This window comes from Anarhichas minor, unplaced genomic scaffold (assembly GCF_050575085.1).
Source record: "Anarhichas minor isolate MPS153535 unplaced genomic scaffold, ASM5057508v1 ptg000021l, whole genome shotgun sequence".
Lineage (NCBI taxonomy): Eukaryota > Metazoa > Chordata > Actinopteri > Perciformes > Anarhichadidae > Anarhichas > Anarhichas minor.
Genome location: NW_027466467.1, coordinates 27,501 through 40,000, shown reverse-complemented (window position 1 = coordinate 40,000; position 12,500 = coordinate 27,501). Strand labels below are relative to the sequence as shown.

General features: G+C 43.7%; 1 protein-coding gene across 1 annotated transcript in view; it reads right to left on the bottom strand.

Annotated features, from left to right (window-relative positions):
- Positions 1 to 12,500, bottom strand: part of dock3 (dedicator of cytokinesis 3) — a gene marked incomplete at its 5' end in the record, with an annotated part of 96,900 nt that overhangs the window by 60,177 nt on the left and 24,223 nt on the right. The window contains 5 exons of the mRNA XM_076096374.1: positions 1,095 to 1,176; positions 4,141 to 4,295; positions 4,644 to 4,685; positions 6,039 to 6,123; positions 7,744 to 7,892. Of these exons, the coding sequence (XP_075952489.1) occupies positions 1,095 to 1,176; positions 4,141 to 4,295; positions 4,644 to 4,685; positions 6,039 to 6,123; positions 7,744 to 7,892 (513 nt within the window). The remainder of the gene's footprint in view (positions 1 to 1,094; positions 1,177 to 4,140; positions 4,296 to 4,643; positions 4,686 to 6,038; positions 6,124 to 7,743; positions 7,893 to 12,500) is intronic.

Here is a 12,500-nt window from a genome sequence, read left to right as displayed (position 1 = left end):
TACGTGCTCAAAGCACAGAAACAGTTTGAAGAAGCAACTTTATCCAACATTCATCACACCGTTCATCTAATAGAGGATATCTGAGACGCTGACGCTGAAGAGGAGCCTCACAAACTAGCAGGATGTTCTGCAGAACTACAGGAGCTCACAGGTTCCTCTGGCTCACAGTGAAAGAACCTTTTATCTTCATGTTCTGATTCTGACGGCATGTTAAACCGTCACAGCTCATCTCTGCTCGCCGTCGTCCTCTTACACTGCTGCTCTAAGCTGCAGGTCTGTCCACTTGTGTCCAGATGCATTCTGGTCTACGGACGCTGATATCGCCTCATGGAAGTAAAGGAGACGTTCCAGAATAGTTCTGCATTTGGGATTTGTTCTGGAGATGTCAGGCTACCAAAGCAGCATCAGAGTCGTAATATTGGAACAACCTGAAGAGAAGAGCTCTGGTGGAACAGCTCACGCCACAGTAACGCACGTCACAGGTTTGATTCCCAGTCTCTGTCTCTACAACTGTCCCATCAACATGTAAAACCCTGAAGAAGACGCTCATCGTGCTGAAGAAGACGCTCATCGTGCTGAAGAAGACGCTCATCGTGCTGAAGAAGACGATCATCGTGCTGAAGAAGACGCTCATCGTGCTGAAGAAGACGATCATCGTGCTGAAGAAGACGCTCATCGTGCTGAAGAAGACGCTCATCGTGCTGACAAATGGAGTATTTTGCTTTGCAGAGACAGAAAGGATCGACTGAAATGAACTGATGTTTCAACACGACCTGCTTTATTCTAATCATGCATCGTGAGTGTGACACCGTCAGTAGATCAGTAGAGACAGACAGCAGCAGCTTCAACTCTTTGTCTCTTTACATCGTTTATTATTATCATCATCATCCGTCTGAATCACTGGAAACCTGCAGTGAGTCGTACATTCTAGACGCTGTGTTCATTGAATAATTCAGACTTTAATATGTTTCTATATTCACTGTTTGCTGCGTCGTCTTCAGGCTGATTCTACAACAGAACAGCAGCATCCTCACTGTCACCTTCCTCCTACAAGCACCTGCATCTTCATCACACCTTTCACATTTACACGTTACCGTGAAGAGCGCACACAGTCTGTCCACCTTCTCCGGATTCTTCGGTCCTCCGTTCTTGTTCAGTCGCACCATGAACTTCTCACTGAGACACAGAGATCAACGTAGTGAGACTCATTTGACCCAAAGTCTGGTGATCATGACTCATGTTTACATTTAGTTATCAAGTTCATTTGGTGTTTCCATCCGCTGGTTTGGAGGACACTACATGTCTGTAATCTACCAGCAAACAGAGTAGAAGAAGAAGTAGAGGCTGGTCATCTAACATGGAGAGCTAGTGGAGAATGAATAGATGTCCTCTCATGTATCATATAAATCACTGACGAGAGTTAAACCTTCTCTACGTAAAGCTAAAAAAAACAAGCAACATGCAAACTTTAAATCAGACAATCTGAGAGAAACATGAAAAGAAACAGAAATGATTCCTGAAGAAGTCGCTGCTCCTGCACGACTAAAGATGAAGGACACGAGTTCTCCTGAGACCAGCAGACACAAACATGAGAGACACAAGAGGAGACACTGAGGAGACACACTGAGGAGACACACTGAGGAGGCACAAGAGGAGACACTGAGGAGACACACTGAGGACTCTGGAGAAAGACACCAAGGAGAAGAGAGATCCAACGTCCTCTCAGGGATCCCCGTTTCCTCCTCTGCCTTGTTTCCTCTCCTTTTTCGTTTCCTCACCCTCTCCTCTCTCCTTTCCTCTCCTCACTGGTCTTCTCCCCCATCTCCTCTGCTCTTGTCTCCTGTCCACTCTCGTTTCTTCTCCTCTGGTATCTCTCTTGATTCCTTTCCTGTTTCCTCTCCTCCTTGTTTCTTCTCCTCTCCTATCTCGTTTCCTCCTCTGTCTCATTTCCTCTTCTCTTGTTTCCTTCCCCTTGTCCTCTCCTGTCTCATACTTTCCTCTTCTTTTGTCTCCTGTTACCTCACCTCTCCTCCCTTGTTTCCTCTCATGTTTCCTCGCTCCTCCTCCCTTGTTTCCTCTCCTCATGTTTCCTCTCTCCTCATCACTCTTCTTCTCTTTCCTCGCTCCTTATTTATCCTCTCTTGTTTCCTCTACTGCCCTCTGTCGTTTCCTCTCCTCTCCTTGTTTCCTTGCTCGTTTCCTCTCCTCTCCCATTGAAGTGTCTCAGAGGAGCAGGTCTTGTCATTACATTCTAATGCTGAGTCAGACTAGACATTCAAAACCAGCTGCCAAGCGTGTGTCTGTGTCTGTGTGTGTGTGTGTGTGTGTAGGTGTGTGTGTGTGTGTGTGTGTGTGTGTGTGTCTGTGTGTGTGTGTTAGAGGACTGAGTCTCTAGCTGGTTTGAAATTAAGAGACAGAGAGAAACAAAATGAACAAAAAGATGAGGGAGTGTTTGTTTAAGCCCTCTCAGTTTCCTGTAGGAAACAATTTCCTCTTTCTCTTTGATCTCATACACACACACACACAGACACACACACACACACACACACACACACACACACACACACACACACACACACACACACACACACACACACACACACACACACACACACAAACACACACACACACACACACACACACACACATGCCATAACAGTTGGCCTACATCAACCTCATTATTGAGATTAGTAATTCCTTAACCGTTAACATTGTGATTACTCCACTAATGCATAATTAATGTGAATCATTATGAGGTCATGTTTTATTCACAGCTGCTCTGTGCGGACGCTAGAGAGAGAGAGAGAGAGAGAGAGAGAGAGAGAGAGAGAGAGAGAGAGAGAGAGAGAGAGAGAGAGAGAGTGTTCAGGTACTCTGTTCACTACCTGTTCAGTTACTCTGTTCACTACCTGTTCAGGTACTCTGTTCACTACCTGTTCAGGTACTCTGTTCACTACCTGTTCAGGTACTCTGTTCACTACCTGTTCAGGTACTCTGTTCACTACCTGTTCAGGTACTCTGTTCACTACCTGTTCAGGTACTCTGTTCACTACCTGTTCAGGTACTCTGTTCTCTACCTGTTCAGGTACTCTGTTCACTACCTGTTCAGGTACTCTGTTCACTACCTGCTCAGGTACTCTGTTCTCTACCTGTTCAGGTACTCTGTTCACTACCTGTTCAGGTACTCTGTTCTCTACCTGCTCAGGTACTCTGTTCTCTACCTGCTCAGGTACTCTGTTCACTACCTGCTCAGGTACTCTGTTCACTACCTGCTCAGGTACTCTGTTCACTACCTGTTCAGGTACTCTGTTCACTACCTGTTCAGGTACTCTGTTCACTACCTGTTCAGGTACTCTGTTCTCTACCTGCTCAGGTACTCTGTTCTCTACCTGTTCAGGTACTCTGTTCTCTACCTGCTCAGGTACTCTGTTCTCTACCTGCTCAGGTACTCTGTTCTCTACCTGTTCAGGTACTCTGTTCTCTACCTGCTCAGGTACTCTGTTCTCTACCTGCTCAGGTACTCTGTTCTCTACCTGTTCAGGTACTCTGTTCTCTACCTGCTCAGGTACTCTGTTCTCTACCTGTTCAGGTACTCTGTTCTCTACCTGCTCAGGTACTCTGTTCTCTACCTGCTCAGGTACTCTGTTCTCTACCTGCTCAGGTACTCTGTTCACTACCTGTTCAGGTACTCTGTTCTCTACCTGCTCAGGTACTCTGTTCTCTACCTGCTCAGGTACTCTGTTCACTACCTGTTCAGGTACTCTGTTCACTACCTGTTCAGGTACTCTGTTCACTACCTGTTCAGGTACTCTGTTCTCTACCTGATCAGGTACTCTGTTCTCTACCTGCTCAGGTACTCTGTTCACTACCTGTTCAGGTACTCTGTTCTCTACCTGATCAGGTACTCTGTTCACTACCTGTTCAGGTACTCTGTTCACTACCTGTTCAGGTACTCTGTTCTCTACCTGTTCAGGTACATAAAGGAGCGTTTAGCAGCTAAAGAGACAGCTGTTTCCTTCAGGAGGTGATGGAGACCAGAAACAGAGCTTAAAGAGAGAACGTCCATCATGTGACACAGAAACAAAGACTCCTAAATGTATCAAAGTATTAGTTGTTAGAAGGTAAAGGTAACGTGTGTACCTGATAGTCTTCCCCTCCCTCAGGTCGTACAGAGAGAAGAAGATGTCGGTGTCTTCTCCGATGCTGTTGTAGGTGAAGCTCTTCAGGTTGACCAGTAGGTGGTGTGGTACTGGAACTCTGACCGGCTCCCCGTGACGCTGACGCGTACCGTCGCCCTGCAAACACACAACAAAACAAGTATTATGGGCCTTAAATCATAGAAGACAATAAACATATATTCACTGATTGTATACATTCTAAATATTGTCACAAATGTGTACTGAGGTAAAGGTAATGAAGTATTAATGATACAACAAAGTAAAAGTACAAACTGTGATTCTCTTAAAGAGCTGAAATGAATGTTACTAAAACTAAAGTATACTTGATTATTAAAGTACTACAAGTATTATGTGTTGCAGTATCTTTATGTTGTAGGTTTCAGATGAATGTAGTTGAAGTACATGTGAAGTAACAGTATATAAAATGTACTTCTACTAAGTGTACTGAATTATGTAGTACTTTACCTGAGTAGTACTCAGTTGAACACTGTGTCTGCTGGACAGATGCTGAGGAAGACAGAGAGACACAAAAGGTTACATCATCATGTTCTCTCCTCTCCTCCTCCACTTGATTCATCGTCTCATCCCCTCATTTCCTCCCTTTCCTTATTTCCTCTCCTCTATGTTTCCTTTTCTTTCTCCTAGTCTCCGATCCTCTCTCCGTTTCTTCTCCTCTCGTCCTTTCTTCCACTCACCTTCTCATTTATTCTCCTTGTCTCCTCTCCTCCCCTCCTCTCCTTGTTTCCTCACTACTCTTTTTGTCTCCTCTCCTCCCTGTATGTCCTCTCCTCCCCTCCTCTCCTTGTTTCCTCACTACTCTTTTTGTCTCCTCTTCTCCCTGTATGCTATTTAAAGCAGGACTGATGCAAAGAGACAGAACATCCAAGAGACAGAACATCAAAGAGACAGAACATCAAAGAGACAGAACATCCAAGAGACAGAACATCGTGTTTTAAGAAGAGAACTCCTGCTGGAGGTCTCCGTGTGCCTCACAGGTGATCTGTTACATCTGGTGAAAGATGTTCGAAAGCCTCGAGTTTGTCTTTTTGAGCGTCACCATCTTGGATTTTCTTTTACCCAGAAGTGACCATATTTGGGTGAGAGGGTGGAGCTTAAGAGGAGCGAGGCCCGGTACTGTTAGCATAGCAAACGCTAAGTTACCAGCTAACGCTAGCGCTAGATAGCTAGCATGGTTAGAAAGGTTCACGTTCTATTATCCTTTATCTTTGTTATTGTCATCTATATTCAAATTCAAATGATGAAGACATAACAAATTATATTTTTATTGATTAAATAAATTTAATAATTATTATTTTTAATGATGTATAATAATGTGCTTAGAGCTCGTGTTATGAAGTTAAACATCATAATTCATCTCTAATATCTATTTTATATTCATGTGAAAACATCTTCAAACTACTGGATTTATTCAAGTTTATCACCAAAACTACATTTTACAGATGACATGTGAACACATCATGATAATGTTATAATGTACCTTCAGCCAGTTCTCATGTTCACTGAGCAGAGCCTGAAGGCATCATAGTGTAACTGAAGTGAACCTCAGTTGGTTAGCCGTTAGCGGTGCTGCTAACGTTACTAGCTCTCCTCCTGTTGGTTAGCCGTTAGCGGTGCTGCTAACGTTACTAGCTCTCCTCCTGTTGGTTAGCCGTTAGCGGTGCTGCTAACGTTACTAGCTCTCCTCCTGTTGGTTAGCCGTTAGCGGTGCTGCTAACGTTACTAGCTCTCCTCCTGTTGGTTAGCCGTTAGCGGTGCTGCTAACGTTACTAGCTCTCCTCCTGTTGGTTAGCCGTTGGCGGTGCTGCTAACGTTACTAGCTCTCCTCCTATTGGTTCTTACCATCTTATACAGATCTGACACGCTTATCTGGTCTTCATCCACCATGTCAAACTCCTTTCTGGGCACCAGGTCCAGACCCAGGTGTCTGAGAGAGACACAAAGAAAGAGTCTTTTATATAACCTCCACAAAGCTTTTCCACAGACAGACAGACACACACACACACGGCCCTGCTTTGTTTTCTCCATTAATTTATGATAATTTTGTCTTTAAAAATGTCGAAAATAGTAAAAGCCCCTCCTAATAATCTCACAAATTAAAATAAAAGAAAGATTCAATTTAAAATAATGTTTCTATAAAAATGACTCACAATTATGCGACAAATAACTTAAATTTGACTCTTTTTCTCTGCTCTCTTGGCTTTGTAACGTTACGACTCCACTGATCGTTAGTTGGTTTAGTTCAACCTCCGCTCTGACGATCTGCTACGAGGATTAGAATGTGAATATCTGTTCTACTATTCTATTTCTATGGTAACACTTACTGATACTACTGAACATGCTCTAAATACTACAGTATGTCGTATTACTGCTACTATAACTATAATAATCATCATCATCTTCTTCATCTTCATCTTAAAAGCTCCAGTCAGACAGCTTCAAATAACCAGATACAGTCCTGGGACGATCTTTAATATCTCAGTATTAATATCTCGGTATTAATATCTCAGTACTAATATCTCAATATTAATATCTCAGTATTAATATCTCAGTACTAATATCTCAGTACGAATATCTCAATATTAATATCTCAGTATTAATATCTCAGTACTAATATCTCAGCACTAATATCTCAGTATTAATATCTCAGTACTAATATCTCAGTACTAATATCTCAGTATTAATATCTCAGTATTAATATCTCAGTACTAATATCTCAGTATTAATATCTCAGTACTAATATCTCAGTATTAATATCTCAGTACTAATATCTCAGTATTAATATCTCAGTATTAATATCTCAGTACTATCTCAGTATTAATATCTCAGTACTAATATCTCAGTATTAATATCTCAGTATTAATATCTCAGTACTAATATCTCAGTATTAATATCTCAGTATTAATATCGCAGTACTAATATCTCAGTACTAATAGCTCAGTACTAATAGCTCAGTACTAATATCTCAGTACTAATATCTCAGTATTAATATCTCAGTACTAATATCTCAGTACTAATATCTCAGTACTAATATCTCAGTACTAATATCTCAGTATTAATATCTCAGTACTAATATCTCAGTATTAATATCTCAGTATTAATATCTCAGTATTAATATCTCAGTACTAATATCTCAGTACTAATATCTCAGTATTAATATCTCAGTACTAATATCTCAGTACTATCTCAGTATTAATATATCAGTACTAATATCTCAGTATTAATATCTCAGTATTAATATCTCAGTACTAATATCTCAGTACTATCTCAGTATTAATATATCAGTACTAATATCTCAGTATTAATATCTCAGTACTAATATCTCAGTATTAATATCTCAGTATTAATATCTCAATCCCAAATCAACGGCCTCCATGGTGTACGGCTTCCTCCCATCACAGCTTCATCTTATGGAAACATCTCCACCTCCATGTGTTCTGTACTTACTGTGAATATTATATGTGCGTGTCTGTGTGTGTGCGTCTGTGTGTGTGCGTCTGTGTGTGTGCGTCTGTGTGTGTGCGTCTGTGTGTGATGTGTGTCTCACTCGTTGCCCCAGTCCAGTCTCACGGTGATGTGTCTCTTGACGTCTCGGCTCTGGTCCTGCGTCAGGTGACCAGACAGCAGCTGCCTCCTCAAGTCGATCAGCTCCATCATCACATGATGAACCTTGTAGAACAAATCCACCTTGTGTTTCTGATGGAGAGAGAGAGAGAGAGAGAGAGAGAGACAGAGAGAGAGAGAGAGAGAGAGAGAGAGAGGGAGTGAGGGGGAGAGAGAGAGAGACAGAAAGAGAGAGAGAGAGAGAGAGATTTGATTTTTAGAAAACCTTTATTTTCTTTGAACATGTTTCTTTATCATTTTAAACAGTTAAACAAATAAAGTCCAACAAACATAAATGTGTCTTTGATTGTCAGATCTGACTCTCACTGAGCTCCATCTTTGTCCACTTTGTGAACTATCTTCTTCAGTCTGAAGCCTTCCTGCTGAGTGAGACCTCCTCTGTCCTTGCTCCTCATGTGAGCTCTGGCAGAGCTGGAGAGCTTCTCTTTGTCAGAGAGGTAGTCCTCCACTTTGGCTCCTCTTACGTTCTTACTGCTCCTCAGATACTCCTTTATTATCTCCACGCTGTAGTCTCTAGAGCTCCTACAGCTGCCAGCACCGCGTTTAGAGGGCTCACTGTCAGCAGCAGCGCCCTCCTCCTGACTGGACTCAGAGTCCTCCTCGCAACTGGACTCAGAGTCCTCTTCCAGACTGGACTCACACTCTGCCGCTCCTCCACTTCCTTTCGTTGCCACTTTCTTTGCCTGTGAGCTTCCGCTGTCTCCTCTCTGTTTCCTCTTCAGCTGAGGGGCTTTGAGCTGCTCCTCGTCTGCTTCCATGTCCACCTCCCTACCTGTCTCCACCTGTCCTCCAGCACTCTCCCTCACCTGCTGGACCTCACTTGCCCCGTCCTTCCTCACCTCTTGTCCCCCACTTTCCCTCTCTTTTCTCACCTCCTGTACCCCACTTGTCCCCTCCTCCCTCACCTCCTGTGTCTCACTTGTCCCCTCCTCCCTCACCTCCTGTGTCTCACTTGTTTCCTCCACCCTAACCTCCTGTGTCTCACTTGTTTCCTCCTCCCTCACCTCCTGTGTCTCACTTGTTTCCTCCACCCTCACCTCCTGTGTCTCACTTGTTTCCTCCACCCTCACCTCCTGTGTCTCACTTGTTTCCTCCACCCTCACCTCCTGTGTCTCACTTGTTTCCTCCACCCTCACCTCCTGTAACCCGCTTGTCCCCTCCTCCCTGCTCTGTTGGACCCCATCTGGCCCGTCCTGTCCGTCTTGCTTGTCCCCTCTGCCCTCTTCAGTACCCATCTGGTTCTGGTTCTGGTTCTGGTCCTTATGAGAGCTGTTTTTCTCAGGACACGTTCTGCTCTGATGACCCACTTTTCCACAGCTGAAACATTTAAAGTCATCAGTTGTTGCATAGATCATGTAGTCAAAGTCGTCTACTCTCACATTGAACACTAGGTTGAGTCCCTTGCTCCTGTTGTTCGGGATCAAGAGCAGCTGTCTCCTGTGAGACACCACGTGCTTCAGGAGAGGAGACCTGCACCCAGAAGACACCTTCTTCACCCCAAACACTGTCCTCCCGTGTCTCGATAGTTCTCTGGTTATGTCTTCATCTCTGATGAACGGTGGGACGTTGGACACTGTTACCTTCACAGCCGGTGTGCAGAGAGGGTACACGGGGAAGACGTCATCGCCCACCTCGATCCCGTTGTCAATCACCACTTCCGCATTTCTGATGGTGTCTAAAAAGATGACCACGGCATTGTTCATTCGGGCAGCGGACTTCACGCTGCTGTGGCCAACAAGTTCTCGACTGCAACCACTCACAAAGACCCTAAAACCAGCTAAATGTTCACACAAACACCGTGAGATACACTATCACATCCAACGTTAACTAGTGACGGAGAAATACCGTAAAAATCAGTGTTAACCGCTCTCAGACACGCTCCGTCAACTCTGTGCTCCTTCCACTCAGAGAGAGAGAGAGAGATAAAAAATATATCATATACAAACTAAAGCAGCCCAGAGTAGACGACAGGTCAATGGTTTGGTCTTGACGAGCACACACACACACACACACACACACACACACACACACACACACACACACACTCTCTCCCTTTAGCTTCTAGTTCTATTATTAGCGCTCTAATGTCCCTACAGAGTTAAATGTCCATTCAGTTCATGACAGGACGCTATGAACACACACATACTCAGTATGTTACATGTGGCTAAACTGTGTCTCTCCCTGTGTCTTTACATATATACAGTATTTATACTGTATATATATATATAAACTCACATGATAAATGCTTTATCTTCTGTTGCAGGTAAAGATTTGTACCAAACCTCCAGTCAAACAGGACGAGTTATGAGAACACAGCGTGAACCACAGAGTGGAAAATCTCTTTTGTGTCGACTATTTGTGGATTTAGTCTCCCTCCCTCCTCCCTCCTTCCTCCCTCACTGCCTCTTTCCTCCCTCCTCCCTCCTCCCTCCTTCCTTCCTCCCTCACTGCCTCTTTCCTCCCTCCTCCCTCCCTCACTGCCTCTTTCCTCCCTCCTCCCTCCCTCCTCCTTCCTCCCTCCCTCACTGCCTCTTTCCTCCCTCCTCCTTCCTTCCTCCCTCACTGCCTCTTTCCCCAGCTTGAGTTAGTAATCACACCTTCACATCCTGCAGGAACCAATGCACAACACACACACTAACACCGTTTAACACATCTTCACCACTTCTGCACTATAAAAAGCAACCGAGTGAATCTCAGATGATGATGCTGTGTAGAAGCTGTTCTGCTTCATTGGGCCTCACACAGCGGCCCAGTGACATGGCAGGTCGGGATGTATCACCAAATGATATCTATTGGTTTTTGTGTGCAGGGACATGAATTCTCTGTTTTCTCATGTCGCTCAGGACAAAAATAATGTCAATGGAACGTCAATTAGGATCTTTATTTGTGGTGGAAACACCAAATAAATTCATTAGTGTGACTAAGCAACAGTCAGAGCAACGTGACGTTCTTTATAACATATAAGAGGACGACTAATGGTGGACGAGTCCAACAAACAGGACTTTAAACCAGGAGACTAGATGCATCGACACACAGAGGACACGTGTGTTCTGTACGTGTGTGTGTGTGTGTACGTGTGTGTGTGTGTGTGTGTGTGTGTGTGTACGTGTGTGTGTACGTGTGTACGTGTGTGTGTGTGTGTGTGTATGTGTGTGTACGTGTGTGTGTACGTGTGTGTGTGTGTACGTGTGTGTACGTGTGTGTGTGTGTGTGTACGTGTGTGTGTACGTGTGTACGTGTGTGTGTGTGTGTGTGTGTGTGTGTACGTGTGTGTGTACGTGTGTGTGTGTGTGTGTGTACGTGTGTGTGTGTGTGTGTGTGTGTACGTGTGTGTGTGTGTCACTCTCTGCTCTGCCGCCTCCGTCACCTCTTCAGGCTTCGATGCCTCTGAACATCAGTTTACTGAGAGTTCATCCCGTCTGTGTGTCTGAACACCGAAGGATCAGCCATGTGGCACTGAGTGATGGACCAACGTGTGTGTGTGTGTGTGTGTGTGTGTGTGTGTGTGTGTGCGTGTGTGTGTGTGTGAGAGAGAGTCTGCAGTGTTGGGGAGTAACTAGTTACGTAATTGAATTACAAAACAAATGTAATTCTAATCAGTTACTGAGAATAAATATGTGATGAAATGAAGGTTATTGATCAGAGTGTTGGTTAATCTAAACACCATCTCTCCCTTCACCCCTTCATCCTCACACAGCGTCCTGTACAGCAGCTGAACGAGGACGATGAGAGGATGGAAGAGGACAACCTGTCATGTGACACTTTGGTCTTTACGTCTCTTCAGAGAGCTGACTGACACATTTACATTTGGTTACACTGGTTGACTTATTCATTATACTCACTGCTGTGGAACTAATAATGAATGAATATCTCTTTACATTTATGTACACGAGGATATCCAGTAGAACCCTGTAGTGTGACAGAATCTGAATAGCTTTAAGATGATATAACTAAATACTAGAAGTAAGAACAGAGAGGTGAGCACCGGTGGAGGAAGTAGAGCGATGACAGAAACAGCCTCAGGAGATGCCTTTCTGTACAGTAGCATCTATAAGACTTTATTATGAGTAGAACCAAACATCTTCAGCTCGAGGCCCAAAGAAGAGGACGTTCTTCTCCAGCGTGTTACTGTAACACACAGCACAGTGAAGTCACGTCTGTCATCGAGAGTAAGAAATATCTTCATTACGAGTCCAGTTTTCATCGTTCATACTTGAATAGATTATTTGTTTCTATAACCTGTTGATGTGTCATCTGTCAGTCAGAGACGGTAACAGTATAATATATATAATAATATAAGTTATAGTGACGGTGAATAAAGAGGCTCAACTCAACGAAACAAAGACGGAAAACCTCGACACAAAGAGAGAAAATAAACCTGAGATACGGTGTAAAACAACATTCATGTTCGTCTTTCTGCCGATTGTGCGACGGCTTATTAAGGACGTTGTAGGTAATACAAATGAAATACAGTTATGGAGCCGGGGGAGAGAAGTGACTCTGAATGTCAGATTAAGGTCGCACATTTACAAGGAAAAAACAGAATTCAGTCACAGATTTACATGAAAAAATAACTTGGAAAATTTGTGTTTGTTTTGTCGTTTCACTTTGTAAAACGAATAAATCAAGCTCATCAAACACTGAGGGAGGAATATATGACATCATAGCAGATCTATCCTT